This window comes from Bidens hawaiensis, unplaced genomic scaffold (genome assembly GCF_021521415.1).
Source record: "Bidens hawaiensis isolate Kalapana, Puna unplaced genomic scaffold, B.hawaiensis_p1.1 tig00005851_1, whole genome shotgun sequence".
Classification (NCBI taxonomy): Eukaryota; Viridiplantae; Streptophyta; class Magnoliopsida; order Asterales; family Asteraceae; genus Bidens; species Bidens hawaiensis.
The window spans coordinates 1,287,103-1,306,050 of record NW_027491385.1 but is presented as its reverse complement, the minus strand read 5'-3'; the positions used below and the strand labels follow the sequence as shown (position 1 = coordinate 1,306,050).

The following is an 18,948-nucleotide window of genomic DNA, read 5'->3' as shown; positions in this document are numbered from 1 at the left end:
TATTCTACTAACCCCGTATTCCATTTCTTCATTTGGAAAAGTATTATAGCTAAAGTGGGGCAAACTGGTTTAGTTATCATTGAATGGTGGTGGTACGGCAGTGTAATCGTACCCCAACCCCTCTTTAACATTAGTACTTCTCTGGGCTCCAATAAGATCATCTAACTTCTCAGATGATGCCTCAAATCTTTCGACTTGTTTTTCCTTTTCTTTCTTATCAGAAACTTCGAGTTTTAATTTCTTAATTTCTTCTTTTAAATCATTAATTATGTCTTTATAATAAATGACATTATGTTTTTCTCGAAAAATTTCAAGTCTAAGATTAGCTACATCATCGTGATGAGTTTTAATCTTTTCAACGTAGATCTTGTCAGCTTTTACATATTCAGCATTTAATTGACGAAGTTTTGCATTTTGTTTCAAAACTTCGTCTTGATAATATCTATAGTATGTGACTTTGTTGATGCATGCTTGAGAACAAAGATTGTGATTTACCTCATCAGCTGGTGATGTGTCGGGAATGATAGGACATGCATGACTACTTTTACCGGCAGCACCTGTCCCAACTTTATTACTTGTCCCAACTTTATTTTCTTTGAACTGCTTGTTCATTTGGAACTTATCTTCCATTATTTCAAAAGACTTGATGGTAGAAGCCAACTCTGAGAGTGTCATGGTATACAGATTTGTGGTTCTTTTGATGGTAACCACATTGATGCTCCATGTATAAAGTAGTGAACTCAACAGCTTCATGTTGATCTGAAACAAACCATTGATGATACCAACACTTCTCATTTTGGTGACGAGTGACTCAAATCTGTTGATGAGAGAGGAAATCGTTTCTCCTTTAATATGTGTAAACATGTCGAATTCTCTTTTCAATATTTCCTTTGGGCTTTCTCCCATATCCAGATTTCCTCCAAGCTTAGGTTCGTAAGACATTTTTTTTAACTCGATTAGATTTTTTTTTTGCTACAGTACTGAGTCGCTACAGTACCGAGTCGCTACAGTGTTTCGCATGAGTTGCTGCAGTGTTTCGCATAAGTTGCTATAGTACCGAGTCGCTACAGTGTTTCGCACGAGTTGCTACAGTACCCCCCCCCCCCCCCGATGCGAAGCGATTGCTACAGTACCCGTGCTAAGCGAAGCGGTTGCTACAGTACCCCCCTGCGAAGCGAAATGATTTGCTACAGTACCCCCCCCCCCCCCGCGCGCGCGCGCGATTGCTACAGTACCTCGGAAACGACTGCTACAGTACCCGATGCGTTTTATTTATTTATTTATTTATTTTTTAAGAATATAGCACCCAAACTTCCAAAAAGTCAAAAAGACTTTAGTATAAAAATCAATAAATCGGCCAAGATCTAAGTTTTAAGCCGAATCTGAGCTCAGACACAAAAACTTAAAATACTAAAAACTTGGATTTAGTGATTCTCGTGTATTTCCAAGGTGTAAGGGACTCCAAAAGAGATGAGTAACACGAAATCAACCTCAAATCCAACAAAAACTAAGATCAAAACCCGAAAAGTTTGACCCGAAAACCACAAAAAGTCGAGCCGAAAGCTCTGATACCACCTATAGGTCCTCTAGATGGATCTCAAGACTTGACTCGGATCAATCCGTGTTGTTGGTTAGCGGAAATCACCAACGACACTCGGATCTCGGATCTTAGTTTGTTTGGTTTATTTGCTTGAAAGAGAGAAAAGGAGAGAAGTGGATGAGAGAAAGAAACTTCTTTATTTCCAAGAGTTGTGAAAAGGGGTTGGAGTTTGTTGGATAAATGGGTTAAGTGGCCATTTTATAGGGTCCCAATTTATCCAAAACTTACAAAATAAACGTACAAACTAAACGTACCGAGTACGTACTACACCGACTAAAAGCAAACTAAAACGACATATACAATCCTAAAAACAATATAGAATATTGGCCCTACACAAGGGATTTGGTAATTGAATTAACCGAGATTGTTAACTCAAACTGACTGGCAGGCTCGCAACAAAGGCGGAAGCAATAAACACCACTTAGGTCGTGGTCGAAGCTCATTGACTCAGGACAATTGTGGCAAAGGCTCCTAAAAATTGTTCTATCATCAATTGCAATTTAATAAACAAGAACTTACATAACCTTTAGTTGATACAAGCAAAATAAGATACATAGAGAACAAATGTAAAAAGGAGGATTATTTGTTTTTAGAATTCATAGACTTCACATCTAAACAAGAATTCTTTATTCCGAAAGCAGACTGTTATGCAATACATTTCGTTATAGCTAGTAAGGGCTCGGGGTAAGAGTAAAGTTGAAGTTTGCACAAGAAGTCTGCTTACTTAGCAACGATGAACTGAACCCAAAAGTTGAATTCTCTAAATTAAATTCTAAAAAGTTGTCCTCGAACTGAAACGTCCCAATCACGATTGCAGGTTCACTCCTTGCACCACCGTCAACAAATGCTAGACATGCCACATCCTTTGTTACTTGCTTAATGGAATTAGTTGTGGTTACAGTCCACTTCTTCCCATCGGGTAGGCTGAAATCGATATCAGGAACTTCTAAACCAGAGGTGATGGTTCTGAAACAAAGACTAAATGGGGCAACTGGCTTTGCAGGACGTAATCGTTTTGTAACCATTGAAAACCTCCTAACCACACCGTTATAAATGTCCGTTCTAAGAGTGGTGTACGGGTCCATTGTACTAAGCTTCGTAGTGGTATTCGCTGGAGCGTTGATAGATTTCTTTTTAATTACAATGCTATTGACCTTGATAAAGTATCCGAAAGAGTCTTTATGCTTTAACAACGGAGTATAAGAAAGATAGCTCCTAACATTGACGTTGGATTGGGGAAGCAAGTAATAAGGACCGGATCCAATGAACAGAACCCCAGTGTCGGACGGTTTACTTGGAATACATAGAGCTAATGTGTTTTTAAGAGGTTCAAAGAAAGCCGGATAGGCGTAAATCGACGAAGAAAATGCCATGACACCAGAAACATTTGCGGGAAATGATGCAAGTGATGAAGAAGGAGCACATGCCGCAAAAGGGTATGCGCCTAAGTAACTTTCAAAAGGATGTCTACCGTCGCTTGTAATCACTGTGAAGTCGTCGTAGTTGAGAAGCGCTTGGTCACACGAACCGGTAATGGGGCTTACTACATTGACTGGGCATGTACAAAACCCCCAACCAGGTAACGTCGAACTATTGGTTTCTGGAGAGCAGGATGGGTTCTTATAGGAGTACGAAGCTCGCACTTGTGTGCATTCAAACTCTTCACAGGAAGCAGGACCTCTGCAAAGCTTGTTGGACGGGCAACTGCCGGGATATATGTTCCATTGCATGATGCAATCGTACCATGTGAAGGGAGCATCGATGTCTATAAGGAAGCTTGAAGGCCAGTATTGCATGTTTACATAGGATGTCATGATCTGAACACTATACACCGGCTTAAAAGCATCCGTATGTTTGTTAACAGCAGCTACTACGGAAGTGTATGGTCGAACATAAACCGCAGTAGCTTCATGTTCTTGTGAGATGATGGCTAGAACGATAACGAGTAGTTGTAGAAGAAAAAGCATTTTTCGATATGTAGTCATTGAAAGAGCATGCAATATATTTATATAGGCACGCCCATATATTAATGTTGTCAACTAGTTAATAAAGAACATTGCAAAATATAAACTTAATTTTACTATATTATAGTTTTATTGTATCTTAAATTAAATATATGCAAACGAGTTATATATATAAATATATTTAAGATTGCTTTATTTGTAAATAGAGGTTTTTCATGCATTAGACCCGAATTCACGGGTATTGGTCTCACCAAACCCAAATAGCCCTTAAACGAGTTATAACATCGATCTCATTAAATTAAGAATTAATCTCACCAAATATTTGACATGAAAATCCTATAAAATAAGGATATATATATTTAAAAAAAAGATAATATTTAAGAAACAATTTTATAATAAAAAAAAATAAGCGGGTCATGGGTCTCATCAAATCCAGATACTCTTTATACCGGGTTATAATATCTCGGTTATTTGTGAAACCCTTTCATCATCAAATCTTAAGTATATTATTAACTTTCTTATAATAAATAAAACTAAAATCCAAAAAAATATATAAATATTATAAACGAATAATGTAAAAAAACCCCGTAATACGAGGGATAAAAGCTAGTATAACAAATTTTGAAACCGCAAATAGTTTTTTTGGCATTATTGTAGACGACAGAGACAATTGTATATATATCTCTCATATTGCAAGACGTGGTCAAGGTGGGACACTTTTGTCAAGATAGAAAGCTCAGTAGTTTGTTTTAGGTGTTAATTACCATGAAGTCTTGTAACAATGAATTTATCATAAAAGTCATCGACCCATGGAACATGACCCACTCTTGATTTGTAGGCTTTCGAACATGACCATATGCACCGGCTTAATAAATGGTTCTTGGTATATCGCCACCGTTACTTAAGGTGGAACTTTTTTTTTTGTTTAGTTACAACTAGTCATTTTTAATTTAATTGACTAAATTATTTAATTCAGGTATATTGTAATGGATTTCATTTTTTAATATGAGAATGATGTTGCTGATACACAGGCTGCAAATGACTAGCGTCACATAACTTGAAACTTACGATCAAATTACATGCAGGATCTCACAAATAAATTCACTACATAGTGCGAAATTCAGAGCGAATTTTGCGGCATCATGAATTTAGCAACCTTAGCGGCCGAGTTTCAACAGAAATTGTTGTGTATTCAAATTGACACAACGAAAAGATAATCAACTATAAAGTAACTATGTGATTCGATTGATTCAATGGAATGATTACAAAGAGAAATCAAAACAATAACATAGAAGGAGATGAGAAACAGATTCAAAGAAAGAGAAAATGAGAAATGAGAAGAACAGACAACCAATTTCTAACATTTTTCATAATCCCCTGATTTCACTGCTAGAAAATACACCTTTAATGATGCACAATGCGTGTCATCAAAGGGGGTAGATGACACGTAGAAGCGCGTCAAGGAATGCCATCTCATAAATGAGGATGACGCATATTTGTGTGTCATCAATCTATAACACGCATTCATGACATGCAATTTTGACACGCATTTGCGTGTCATGGTTTTGGATGTTTTAAAAAACATTTTTTTTGTAGAATTACTAATTTTCACGTTAAATGACAATTAACGTCTAATAATACAAAACAAAATAAATATATAGCAATACAATCCATTTCATACAACATTTCATAAAATACTAATTACAAACATTCCGTTAATGTCGATACAAAATTACACCGGAAAATAAAGGTTGTCACAAAAGTCGACCATTCTTCACGAATTCCTATCAATATCAGGATTCGTGTATTCATCTTTCCTTCCTTAATCTGAGAAAAAAAAATTGGACAATGAGAGTGATTAGACTAGAAATGAATAAAACCTAATTGCAACTAAAATACTTTAATTTAATTTTTAAGCCACAAATCCACAAGATATATTCAGACAAATATTGTTCAAACCAATTAACATAAACATTGAAACAATGTCTATCTATTCGGCTTAGCTACTGACAAATGTAACTGCACACATGCATATTGGCCCATATTCTCGCATAAGATGATGTTCAGATAAATTTTGAATTCTAAATGGGTTGGATTATGTATTGGCCTACAATGGGTTTATCAAGTTGGATCTTATACAGGTTGTAGTTTAGGTGGTAAAAGTTCAAATTTTTTGAACAAACCATTTCATTCTACACCAAAAAGCATGAAACTGTACCTCAAAAGATGCAGTCTTTATTTTTGGTGTTAGTTCTCTCTATGTCTACATAAACAACTTTCTCATTTCCTTCTTCCATGTTAGTAGGAGGCTGCATGAATAAAGCAAGCAAGTATTTAGTTAACAACTTCAAAAAATAAAAAATAAATAAAAAATTGAATAAATCAACCACTGTGATCACAACATGATTAGGGGATGTTAACGGGTCGTGTTTGCGGGTCAAATCCAACACACGCCCAAACTCGACAAGAATTTTAGTGAGTGACATGAACACAACCTGTTTAAACTGATTTTATTTCTTCTCTTTCTTTTTTTTTCTTTTTTTTCTTTTTTTTGCATATTAGTGCCCTACAAATTTCAAATAGACAACCAAAATTACAAACATATCTAAAACATTTAAACTATAAAACTTGATTCACATTTCTCTTTTATAATATAAACTATTAGCAAATAATACTAAGTCAGCGTTAATTTATGGCATAAAACTCGTTAAAAAAAACTAGTAATTATATAACTAAACATGACAACTCGGATCTGACCTGTTTAGAATAAATGTGTTTGTGGGTTCGATTTGAAACTGAACCAAACCAGATAGACAAAGCTCAAACAATTAATTCTATGTAAGGTACATGCTGAGTTAGAAAATTACAACCCTAGCTTGAAGATGAGACAGGGACCTGTGTTGTAACGCGTATGAGGCAGCCGTGTCTTTCTAGACCTAGATAGTAACATTAATGAAGAGATTATAAGCAACACGAAAAGATTTATGAAAAAAGTTAACACCATATCTGTTAACTAATTTATAATTCATATAAAAATATAAAAATTTTATATATGTTTTGGTACCTTAGTGTTGCTAGCAGCCTTTGTATTCTCTGAGGATTCTTCAATTCTGCCTCATGTTTTTGCCTACTAAAATTGATTCTAGATTCTAGAAAGTTCAACATTCTTCAATTCTGCCTCATGTTTTTGCCTACTAAAATTGATTCTAGAAAGTTCAACAGGAGTATCTCATTGCTCCTGACATATAATTGGTCCAATATTATGAGACTTCCCAGCTACTAGTTGTGCTTCATACAGAAGATGCAACCTTGGAGCTGAATAGGCAGTTATAACAAATTTTAAAACAATTAATGAAATGTAATATATGCTAGAAACTGAAAACAAAAGCAGCAAACTTAATAATAAGTATATGAAAAATACCACTCTCGAGTTTCCTACTGTTGGGAAGATCTTGAATTCGACCTTCCATAAAATCCTGTAGAACATAAAGTGAGTACAATTTACAGAAGAAAATCCATGCATAACTTGATCAAAATACCTAAACAATATAACTTATGTATCTATAAAGAAACAATATAACTTATGTATCTATAAAGAGTAGCACGAGTCAGTTAAGAAAACAATTAATGAAATGTAATATATGCTAGAAACTGAAAACAAAAGCAGCAAACTTAATAATAAGTATATGAAAAATACCACTCTCGAGTTTCCTACTGTTGGGAAGATCTTGAATTCGACCTTCCATAAAATCCTGTAGAACATAAAGTGAGTACAATTTACAGAAGAAAATCCATGCATAACTTGATCAAAATACCTAAACAATATAACTTATGTATCTATAAAGAAACAATATAACTTATGTATCTATAAAGAGTAGCACGAGTCAGTTAAGAAAACAATTAATGAAATGTAATATATGCTAGAAACTGAAAACAAAAGCAGCAAACTTAATAATAAGTATATGAAAAATACCACTCTCGAGTTTCCTACTGTTGGGAAGATCTTGAATTCGACCTTCCATAAAATCCTGTAGAACATAAAGTGAGTACAATTTACAGAAGAAAATCCATGCATAACTTGATCAAAATACCTAAACAATATAACTTATGTATCTATAAAGAAACAATATAACTTATGTATCTATAAAGAGTAGCACGAGTCAGTTAAGAAAGCACACCAATACTCAACCCTCCTTACTAAAAATGTTTTAAAGCATTTATAGTTACAAACTGATTAGGGCCTGAATTGCTTAACAGACTCGGTAACACCTTTAATGGAACTAGCGGTTATCATTCCTCTTCAAATTACTGAATTTAAAAACCGTGTTTCAAAATTATAACCATGAGATAGATTAAACAACTTTCGCTTTTAAAGAAAATTGTAACTACATAACAACCAAGCTGTAGGGGTATGGTACTAAAACCCGGTTCTACGACCCTAAATCTATTATGTTTGGCTTATTTCATTACATGGACTAATACAATGTTATTGGGCTGAGGGGGTTTTGTGGAGGTAACCCTAACTGGGCTAAGCCCATTAGGGTACCATGATGGTGGCCATGAGACTCTATATAAGGAGGTCTCCACCTCCTTATCAAGGGGTCATGCTCAATAAGAGCCACCACCACTTTTTGTGTCTGTGAACAAGAAATCCTCGGGATATCTTAGCAGTCACCTCCACTCCCCCAAAAACCATTGCAGGTCACAGGCGCAGCTGAAGAAGAAGATTAAGACGTGGTTCGTTCATCTCAAAATCCGTGGAAACATCGTCATGGATCAGGTAAGATTCATTTCATGATTCGACATTGGCGCCATCCGTGGGACGGCAACGAACTGCCCTTCGATCTTCATCTCGGCTGTCGGATCTCTCTCAGGAAAAACCCAGATCTGGAAGTTTACAGAAAAAGGCTTCAAGGCTTGTTCTATTAAAGCTCAAAAAGATCCATAGATCCAAAAAGAGGCTTCCAGATCTGGGCAAGAAGAAACGGCCTGATTCAAATGATCAGGTCTCCGGGTCTTTGATGGTTTTAAATCTGCTCCGGGCTTCAAATCTGTCCAGATCCGATTTACAGATCTAGGTCTAGATTACAGACCTGGATTTTAGGTCTAAAGTTGCAGATCTGACTCTAAAATTGCAGATCCAGAAAGTACCAGACTTCCGCCGCCATGTACGCGCGCCCGCGGATTCTCACTCTACAGCCGTGCATGTGCCGCCTCGGAAACCATCATCTGGGCTTTGCGCAAGAGACCTCCGCCATGCACGAGCACAAACGAGTCACCACTCCATCGCCGTGCATGTGCGCATCAGGCCTCGCGCCAAGCGCCAAGGTTGGGAATCCTCATAATATCCCATATGGCTACGCGCCAAGGATGGGAATCCTCATAATATCCCATATGGCCACGCGCCAAGGATGGGAATCCTCATAATATCCCATATGGCCACGCGCCAAGGATGGGAATCCTCATAATATCCCATATGGCTACGCGCCAAACTTCAAGGTTGGGAATCCTCATAATATCCCATATGGCTACGCGCCAAACTTCAAGGTTGGGAATCCTCATAATATTCCATATGGCTACGCGCCAAGGTTGGGAATCCTCATAATATCCCATATGGCTAGGCGCCAAGGATGGGAATCCTCATAATATCCCATATGGCTACGCGCCAAGGTTGGGAATCCTCATAATATCCGATATGGCTACGCGCCAAGGTTGGGAATCCTCATAATATCCCATATGGCTACGCGCCAAGGATGGGAATCCTCATAATATCCCATATGGCTACGCGCCAAGGTTGGGAATCCTCATAATATCCCATATGGCTACGCGCCAAGGATGGGAATCCTCATAATATCCCATATGGCTACGCGCCAAACTTCAAGGTTGGGAATCCTCATAATATCCCATATGGCTACGCGCCAAACTTAAGGGTCGGGAATCCTCATACCATATGCTCACGCATCACATATGCTCACGTATATTGCACATGCTCATGCACCACATATGCTCACGCATATTACACATGCTTACGCATCACATACTCACACATCACTGTCTACGCGCACGTGCATGCAACACCTGCGCGTGGCGCATAACACAAAACCAAAGTCTACGCGCACGCGCATGCAACATCTGCACGTGGCGCGGGACATAAAGTAGCTCGTAAGCCGCCTCACGCGCAAGCTCCACTATTATTACAGCTCGTAAGACGTCCTTCGCGCGCAGGCTTTATTATTCTCAGCTCATAAGTCGCCCCGCGCGCCAGCTTAATTATTATTCTCAAAGCTCATAAGGCGCCTCTCGCGCGCAGGCTTTATTATTCTTAGCTCGTAAGACGCCTCACGCGCAGGCTTTATTATGCTACAGCTCGTAAGACGCCTCTCGCGCGCAGGCTTTATTATTCTTAGCTCGTAAGTCGCCTCTCGCGCGCAGGCATTATTATTCTCAAAGCTCATAAGACGCCTCTCGCGCGCAGGCTTTATTATTCTTAGCTCGTAAGACGCCTCATGCGCAGGCTTTATTATGCTACAGCTCGTAAGACGCCCTTCGCGCGCAGGCTTTATTATTCTTAGCTCGTAAGTCGCCTCTCGCGCGCAGGCATTATTATTCTCAAAGCTCATAAGACGCCTCTCGCGCGCAGGCTTTATTATTCTTAGCTCGTAAGACGCCTCACGCGCAGGCTTTATTATGCTACAGCTCATAAGACGCCCCTCGCGCCAGGATTTATTATTCTCAGCTCGTAAGTCGCCCCGCGCGCCAGCTTAATTATTATTCTCAAAGCTCATAAGACGCCTCTCGCGCGCAAGCTTTACTATTCTCATAGCTCGTAAGGCGCCTCACGCGCAGGCTATATCATTCTCAGCTCGTAAGACGCCTCTCGAGCGCAGGCTTTATTATTCTTAGCTCGTAAGTCGCCTCTCGCGCGCAGGCATTATTATTCTCATAGCTCGCAGATCGCCTCTCGCGCAGGCTCTATTATTATAGCTCGTAAGCCGCCTCACGCGCAGGCTTCATTATTTTTACAGCTTGTCACCATCATGGGGAAAACCTCCCAAAACTCAGACAATAAAGACAAGGCCAAAGAAAAGGGAAAAAACCGCCTCACACCTTATAAAGTCCAGCGCTCCACCTAGACGCTTGCGCGCCCAGGAGCAACACTGGACTTGGGGGGCTTGTAGGGGTATGGTACTAAAACTCGGTTCTACGACCCTAAATCTATTATGTTTGGCTTATTTCATTACATGGACTAATACAATGTTATTGGGCTGAGGGGGTTTTGTGGAGGTAACCCTAACTGGGCTAAGCCCATTAGGGTACCATGATGGTGGCCATGAGACTCTATATAAGGAGGTCTCCACCTCCTTATCAAGGGGTCATGCTCAATAAGAGCCACCACCACTTTTTGTGTCTGTGAACAAGAAATCCTCGGGATATCTTAGCATTCACCTCCACTCCCCCGAAAACCATTGCAGGTCACAGGCGCAGCTGAAGAAGAAGATTAAGACGTGGTTCGTTCATCTCAAAATCCGTGGAAACATCGTCATGGATCAGGTAAGATTCATTTCATGATTCGACACAAGCATCAAGCTCAAATGAACTATAACAGTAATATGCTAAAGCATAACCTTAATCATCAAACAGAACACTAATTATATTTACACATTTAACAATAGTCTAATGACCAGCACTTGAAAACTCAATTAGAAACCTCACTATTGTACTAAAAACACATAATTTAACAATCAATCAGAAAATTCACATTCCAAAACTTAATAACAACGCACAAGCAAACCTAATTAGCAAGTACAAACACGATGATCATGTGGCTAATGAATATCATATCACAAACCTTCATCTTAGCAGAAGCTGTAATACTAGAAACACCTAAAGTATATTAAAAATAACAAAAATTAAACCTAAAACTGTAACAAACTAACAATTGAATAGCTGATTGATTGATTAATCAAAGCGAATGAAGAAAAACGTGCTGATGACGACGAATGGCTGTTTGATGAGTCGGCAAGTAGAGAGGAGGAAGAAGAAAGAAATCGGTAAGCTAACGCATCTAACGCCGTTGTTTTCTCCAGAATTCAGCGTCTTCAGAATCGAAGGCTCCGTTGAAGTAAGTTTTGTTCGTGTTTTGGGCGTTTGAGAGAAGTAACCAAAGGAATCAGAGCTTCAATTCATAATCGAGAGCAGTAATCGAGGAATCAGAGCTTGTTCTTCGTGCTTTGAACTCGTAATCGATTGGATCTTCGCTTCGATCATATCTCTAGGGTTCTTCACTTCAATCAGATCTCTAGGGTTTTCGCTTCAAACCCGTGTGTTTGTAGTATGTACTGTTGTGTTTATTAATGAGTAACGCGAAAAAAATTATAAAGTGACAGCTGAAGATGACATACAAAATCAAAGTGTCTTCCGTGTCTCCTTTTTAAACTTTTTATGACATTATTTAACGACAGCCAACAATAAATGTCATTATTTCTAAACCTTTTTTAATAGATAACATTATTTTATGACACACATTTTTTGCACGTCATTTATTCATGGCGTGTCATTAAAAGCGTGTCATTAAAGGTTCATTTTCTAGTAACGTTTCCTTCTCTTTAGTAATTCCACACATGTTTGCTTGTGAACCGCAACTTTGTTAGGTCAAAGGCTTACTTAGATGACATATCTAATCCCCCACGCTAGTTAAATAAATAACTCGATGACAATATGCTCAAAAAATTGTTTGTGGTGAAATTAATTAGCACAACAACTTTGTTTTATACTTTAAAATAGATGCATCAATTTTGAAGAGAACGAAGATGACAAAGAAGCTCATGTCATTAGTCGTGTTTGTATGATAGGAGGGTATAAGAGAAGACAACACTTAAACTAGATGGGAATGTGAAGTCAAGGCGACGGTTAACTGGTGAAGAGATTTATGGAAGTGAAGAATTTAAATGTCACATTAATAGACAAATATAAAATGAGGTGTTCCTCCATAAGTGGTGGCTAGTGTCCTAGTCCCGTTCTAGATAAACGTTTTGAATTATGAGGTAATTTACAGGGTGTGCGAGTTAGCAAAAAATAACTTAAAAAGAGAAAAAAAAAGTCTATATCAATGGAATTAAACAAGAATTTATGCACATTTATTAATTGATAATTGCAAAGTAAGACAAAAAGAAACCAAATGTGTGCATCATGGAGAATTCGATTCAAGGGTTATATGCCATAAATTACATGATGTTATGCATGGGCTTTCTTCATGCCTAGTGATGCTCAAGCAACTTATGTGTCAAGGCGTGATTGGTTATACCTTATAACCTATTCTGGTTAAGAGATAACATCATGTCGGTATGGAACATTTTTTGTTCAAACCGTCTATTTCGGTATTTTTCCCTTTAATATTTATATGTATACTAAGAACTTAGCTACTAAAATTCTATCATCAATAGTAATTAAATATAACAAGAACTTATAATACTAATTGAATTCACAGATATCACATCTAAAAAAAAGTTCTTTATGCAGAAAGCATATTCTTATGCAATACATTTGCCTATAGCTTTAAGGACTCTTGGTAAGCGTAAAGTTGAAGTTTGCACAAGAAGTTTGCTTACTTAGCAACGATGAACTGGACCCAAAGGTCGAATTCTCTAAATTAAATTCTAGAAAGTTGTCCTCGAACTGAAACGTCCCGATCACGATTGCAGGTTCACTCGTTGCACCACCGTCAACAAATGCTAGACACGCCACGTCATTTGTTATTTGCTTAATGGAGTTACAATCCACTTTTCCCATCGGGGAGGTTGAAAATGATAACGGAAACTTTTAAACCAGCGGCGGAGGCGTTGTAACAAAGGCCAAAGGGGGCAACTGGCTTCGCAGGACGTAATGTTTTGTAACCATGGAAAACCTCCTAATTACACCATGATAAATGTCTGTTCTAAAAGTGGTGTAAGGGTCTAGTGTACTAAGCTTCGTAGCAGTATTTGTTAGAAAAAATAAATAAAGTTATAATAATCATTTCCTTGATTATGAGATATCACAGCCTTTTGATATCAAACAAAGGACCGTTGCAGCCCAAGATTAAGAAATCCACAACCTTTTTTTATTGTATTTCCATTATTAGATGATTTGTCTGTGTATTTATTTTGTATCTTTTTCCTTGTAAACATAACAAACACAAGAAAATAAAAACAATTTTTGAATTCCATTTGATAATATGGTATCAAAGCAGTGAACGATTCTAAGGATCTGTTCATTGTTCGTGTTACCCATCATCTACCAATTTCTGTTCATTACCAAACCTAAATCGTCATGTCTAACGACGACGATTCAAGTGCGATCCAAATTGCAAACCTCCTAAAAGGTGGTCTCAACCCAACTGAATTAAATCATATTCACAGAGCATGGAGGCCGGACCAAGCAAATCTGAAGGATTAGGGTTAATATTAAAACGAAATCGTTGGTCAGACCACGATTGGGTCATCATCCCGGGTAGATAAGTCGGGATGCCAAACCACACAAAGGAACGATGCTTCCGGAATGGTGGAATGGCGACCACAAAAAGGGTAACAAGAACAAGGGAAAGGCGGATGCCGCCTTCGGACACTTGACCGACCGGACAAAGTAGAAAGAAGAGGCAGATTTGGTGGAATTGCATCTGGTGGAGAAGATGATTGCACCGACCAACATTCTGCAATTGGTAAAGGTAACAGTTTTGAGGACTTATTAAGCTCAAACCCTTCACTTTGCAATCCTAATTTTTTAGACCCCCATGTTCTAGAAGTTTTGAATAAACCCCCACAAAAACCAATCAAGTTTGATAATAACCAAGTTTATAAAGACTTTGTTTCTTTTAATAAAAGTTTTAAAACATCAGATGCATATAAATGTTTCAAAAATAAAGAATCTGTTTCTTCAAAAAATTTTGAACATAAAACATCAGATTTTATTTTTCTAAATAGTAACAAAAATGATAATAATATGGGGTGGCATAGAACCGAAAAAGAAATAGTAGAACCCGTTGGGCAAGTTAATATGGCTAGTACATGTGAAAATTTAGATACATCTTGGATATTTGACTGTGGTGCTACCGACACCATGACTTTTGAACTGTCTGACATAATTTCAAAATCTAAGCCCAAAATTAATCATATTAAAACTGTCAATGGGGGAATAGTTCCCGTTAAAGGAGGGGGAACTATTGAAATATTGCCCACGTTAAAATTTTCAAATTGTTTTTACGTCCCTTCCTTGTCACATAAACTTTTATCCATTAGCCATGTGACAAAAGAATTAAACTGCACAGTATTAATGTACCCGACCTTCTGTATCTTACAAGATATTAGGACGGGAGCGATTATTGGGCGTGGAACTGAACGTCAGAGATTGTACTATGTGGAAGAAGTGACACGTCATAGTACTCTGATGCTGGCCCATGGGACCATAAATAGAGAAGCCTGGTTATGCATAGGAGATTGGGACACCCATCTTTTAGCTATTTGCATATTTTGTTTCCGAAATTATTTCCTTTAAATGAAACATTAAATTGTGAAACTTGTGTCTTGGCCAAAAGCCATAGACATACTTTTAAACCAAATAACACAAGAGTTAATTCACCTTTTTCACTTATCCACTCAGACGTATGGGGACCATCAAAAGTTATTGGAGGGCAAAACTTTCGTTTTTTTTTTGTCATATTTGTTGATGATTGCACCCGTATGTCATGGATTTATTTTCTAAAACATAAATATGAAGTTTTTGATAAGTTTTCAATGTTTTATACCATGATACAAACACAATTTAAAATTGATATTCAAGTTCTTCGATCAGATAATGGTGGGGAATTTGTAAACGATTCCATGAGACAGTTTTGTCAAACAAAAGGAATAATTCACCAAACATCATGTTCCCACACTCCCGAACAAAACGGCACTGTTGAACGAAAAAATCGTATTCTCTTAGAATTCACTCGAGCCCTCTTGATCGAATCCCAAGTTCCAAAATCCTTTTGGCCCGAAGCTCTTGCTACCGCCACATACCTTATCAATCGGCTACCAACAAAAGCTCTTGACCTAAAAACTCCTCTTCAAACCATTTCAGAATTCACCAAACTACCACCACCCCTTACATTACAACCACGTATATTTGGGTGCTCTGTTTTCGTCCACATACCTAAAATCAATCGGAGCAAACTTGACCCATGTACAGAAAAATGTGTGTTTGTAGGCTATGGTATCAACCTGTAAGGCCCCGAACCCGGTAGCCTTACTTTAGCGTCGGATTTAATCATAAACACAGTTCTTACAAATCAGAGTTCATTAAAACTTTCGCGGAAACGTTTACTTGAAGCATTCGTTACAAAACATTCAATCTCTTCTTTGATATTATAAAACAAATCATTATATTTAAAACATCTTTTCTTCCATCTTAAGATGCCAGCCGTTCAATCCATGCCATGTGCCATCCTCATGCTAGTCCTTTGGTCTGATCACCTGCGTGCATGCTAAAAGTCAGCTACGCTGAGTGAGTTCTAGTTAATCGGACGCCATACAATACATACACATACATACATATCCGAAGATATATATCCATACTTAACTAGTTACCCTTCTGTTCTACATACATACTTACTACCATACATACATATCTACAATCCCTAACCTCAGTCCACCGAGAGTACGTTCATAGTCCGCCGTCTATACCTGTACTCAAGGTCGTGAACACGTAAAAGGTCCGCAGTCCTTACCTATGTTCACCATTCATGGCACGTGCAAGGTCCGCAGTCCTTCCCTATACCATCCTACATCCACAACACGTCCAAGGTCCACAGTCCTTCCCTATGTTGCAACCTAATTCATAGCACGTACGAGGTCCGCAATCCTCCCCTATGCTACAAATACAGCACGTATAAGGTCCACAGTCCTTTCCTATGCTGATGCCTATCTATAACACGTATAAGGTCCGCAGTCTTTAACTACGTTGTCGTCTATTATCTGTAACACGTATAAGGCCCACCGTCCCTATCTACGTTTACATCTATCATCTACGTTACGTATAAGGCCCGCAGTCCTTAACTACGCTACCACCAGCCGAGTCTATGTCCGACAGAAGCTATAGGGATTTGCCATCCTAACTTACTATGTCGAACGTAGAACTCACATACCATTCGTGTACCTGTATACACATACTTCACATATACAATAATTACATTATAGCATAAGAACACTCTAGGCGTTCTTTACATCATTCATTTAACAACCATACCCCTTGTCGATACGTGCAATATCCGAAGATCGTTCACGCCCCGACAAGTATTCATTTGTAATGTTCATACGTCTTCGATATATAATATTCGTACCGTTATTTTTAACCTGACAGTACGCGCAATATCCGAAGATCGTTCGCGTACCGACAAGCAATCATTCATATCCATCACTTATATCACATATGGCATACACTTATCACTTAGGATAAATGTATTAACAACACATCGAGTATGCACACAGCCCCGAAAACATAACAAAGAATGGGGCTAGAAACTCACCTGAACTCTGCTTCTTCCTCCGATAGTTGTAAATCCCTTCTTTAACTGAGCTCGGCTGACTGTATAAGTTACACGTATCAATACTCGCCTGATCTAATCTGGTGGCCTAGTATTAGCTTACTTTTACTTATCGTTTTTAATCTATTTTCTACTCGAACTTGGCTTTAGGCGAAGTTAAACCTTAGGCGAACTTAGCTTTAGGCGAAGTTGTCATCAGGCGAACTTAGCTTTAGGCGAAGTTGTCATCAGGCGAACTTAGCTTTAGGCGAAGTTGTCATCAGACGAACTTAGCTTTAGGCGAAGTTGTCATCAGGCGAACTTAGCTTTAGGCGAAGTTAAACCTCAGGCGAACTTAGCTTTAGGTGAAGTTGTCATCAGGCGAACTTAGCTTTAGGCGAAGTTGTCATCAGGCGAACTTAGCTTTAGGCGAAGTTGTCATCAGGCGAACTTAGCTTTAGGCGAAGTTAAACCTTAGGCAAACTTAGCTTTAAGCGAAGTTGTTATCAGGCGAACTTAGCTTTAAGCGAAGTTAAACCTTAGGTGAACTTAGCTTTAAGCGAAGTTGTCATCAGGCGAACTTAGCTTTAAGCGAAGTTAAACCTTAGGCGAACTTAGCTTTAAGCGAAGTTGTCATCAGGCGAACTTAGCTTTGCAGGCGAAGTTCATCAGGCGAACTTAGCTTGCAGGCGAAGTTGTCGGCTGCAGCTACTGTTCGTCCTTAATCATCTTCGTTTCTTAACCAAATAACTCGATTTAGGTATCCACGTAATCGTCTGACCAGCGCCTACAAACCCCAACCATCAAATCGGCCTAACATCGATGTTTAAGGGGTGCGATTTAGGCATATAGGTTACGGGTTCTTTTTATCAATCGATTAACCCATCAAATCATAACCATTTTCAGTAAGTTTAGCTGTGTTGGATTCGTTTTTACCATACAAACACAGATCTATCATTTCTATACTAATCCAAACCTAAACGAACAAGTTCTCGATATAAACGTACCGTAAACGAGTCGAACTACGAACACGAGCTGGTCTTGATGTTGCTTTGGTTCGTCACGACGATTTAGCACCAACAAGCTCGGGTCCTCGCCTTTGGATCTTGGTTCGGGTCGTGTGTGTTTTGGGTGTGTGCTAGAGAATAAGATGGAAATGAAATGAGGGTTTAGGGTTTTAGGTTGGTTTAGGGGATATTTATATCCCTTAAAGCCCATGGACCTAAGGCCCATTCTCATTTAACCCATCTTAATTAATCTAAGTCCATGATCCGTTCTTTACTCGACATTAATTAATAACGCGAAATCACTACGTAACTTTCTTTATTTAACATTATAAATTTTAGGATGTTACACAACCAGAAGGGATACCGGTGTTATAACCCAACAAAACGTCACATATACACTACCATGAATTGTGACTTCCTTGAAACTGAATTCTTTTACACCTCCCAACACAGTGGTGAGGGGGAGAGAGAGCATGATACACTAAGTTGGTTAAAATGAGTTCCAAAATGGGCGTCATCGTCCGAAGAAATTAATCATAATACCCAAGATGAGTCACCGACCTCACAACAATCCGGTGGGATATCAATCAATATTCCAGACCTAAATGCTCATGATCTAGCACCCGAAGTAAGTAATTCGATATCTGAAAATATAGCCGTTAAAGAAACTCATGAAAACCAAGAAAATATTGATCATGAGGTAGATGTGGAACAAATAGTGCAAGATGAACAAGAGGAATCAATACAAGAAGAAATAAGACAAGAAGAGACGACCAAGAGATATGTCCTCCCTTCAAGAGTCAACAGAGGAATTCCAGCAAAACGATACTCTCCAGAAAA

General features: G+C 38.3%; 1 protein-coding gene across 1 annotated transcript; it reads right to left on the bottom strand.

The window, feature by feature from the left end:
* Positions 1-2,268: 2,268 nt before the first annotated feature.
* LOC143630874 (chitinase CLP-like) lies at positions 2,269-3,610 on the bottom strand. Its single transcript, XM_077099770.1, has one exon. It carries the CDS (start codon positions 3,583-3,585, stop codon positions 2,269-2,271), a length of 1,317 nt encoding a protein of 438 aa, XP_076955885.1. The 5' UTR covers positions 3,586-3,610.
* Between the last annotated feature and the right edge of the window lie 15,338 nt (positions 3,611-18,948).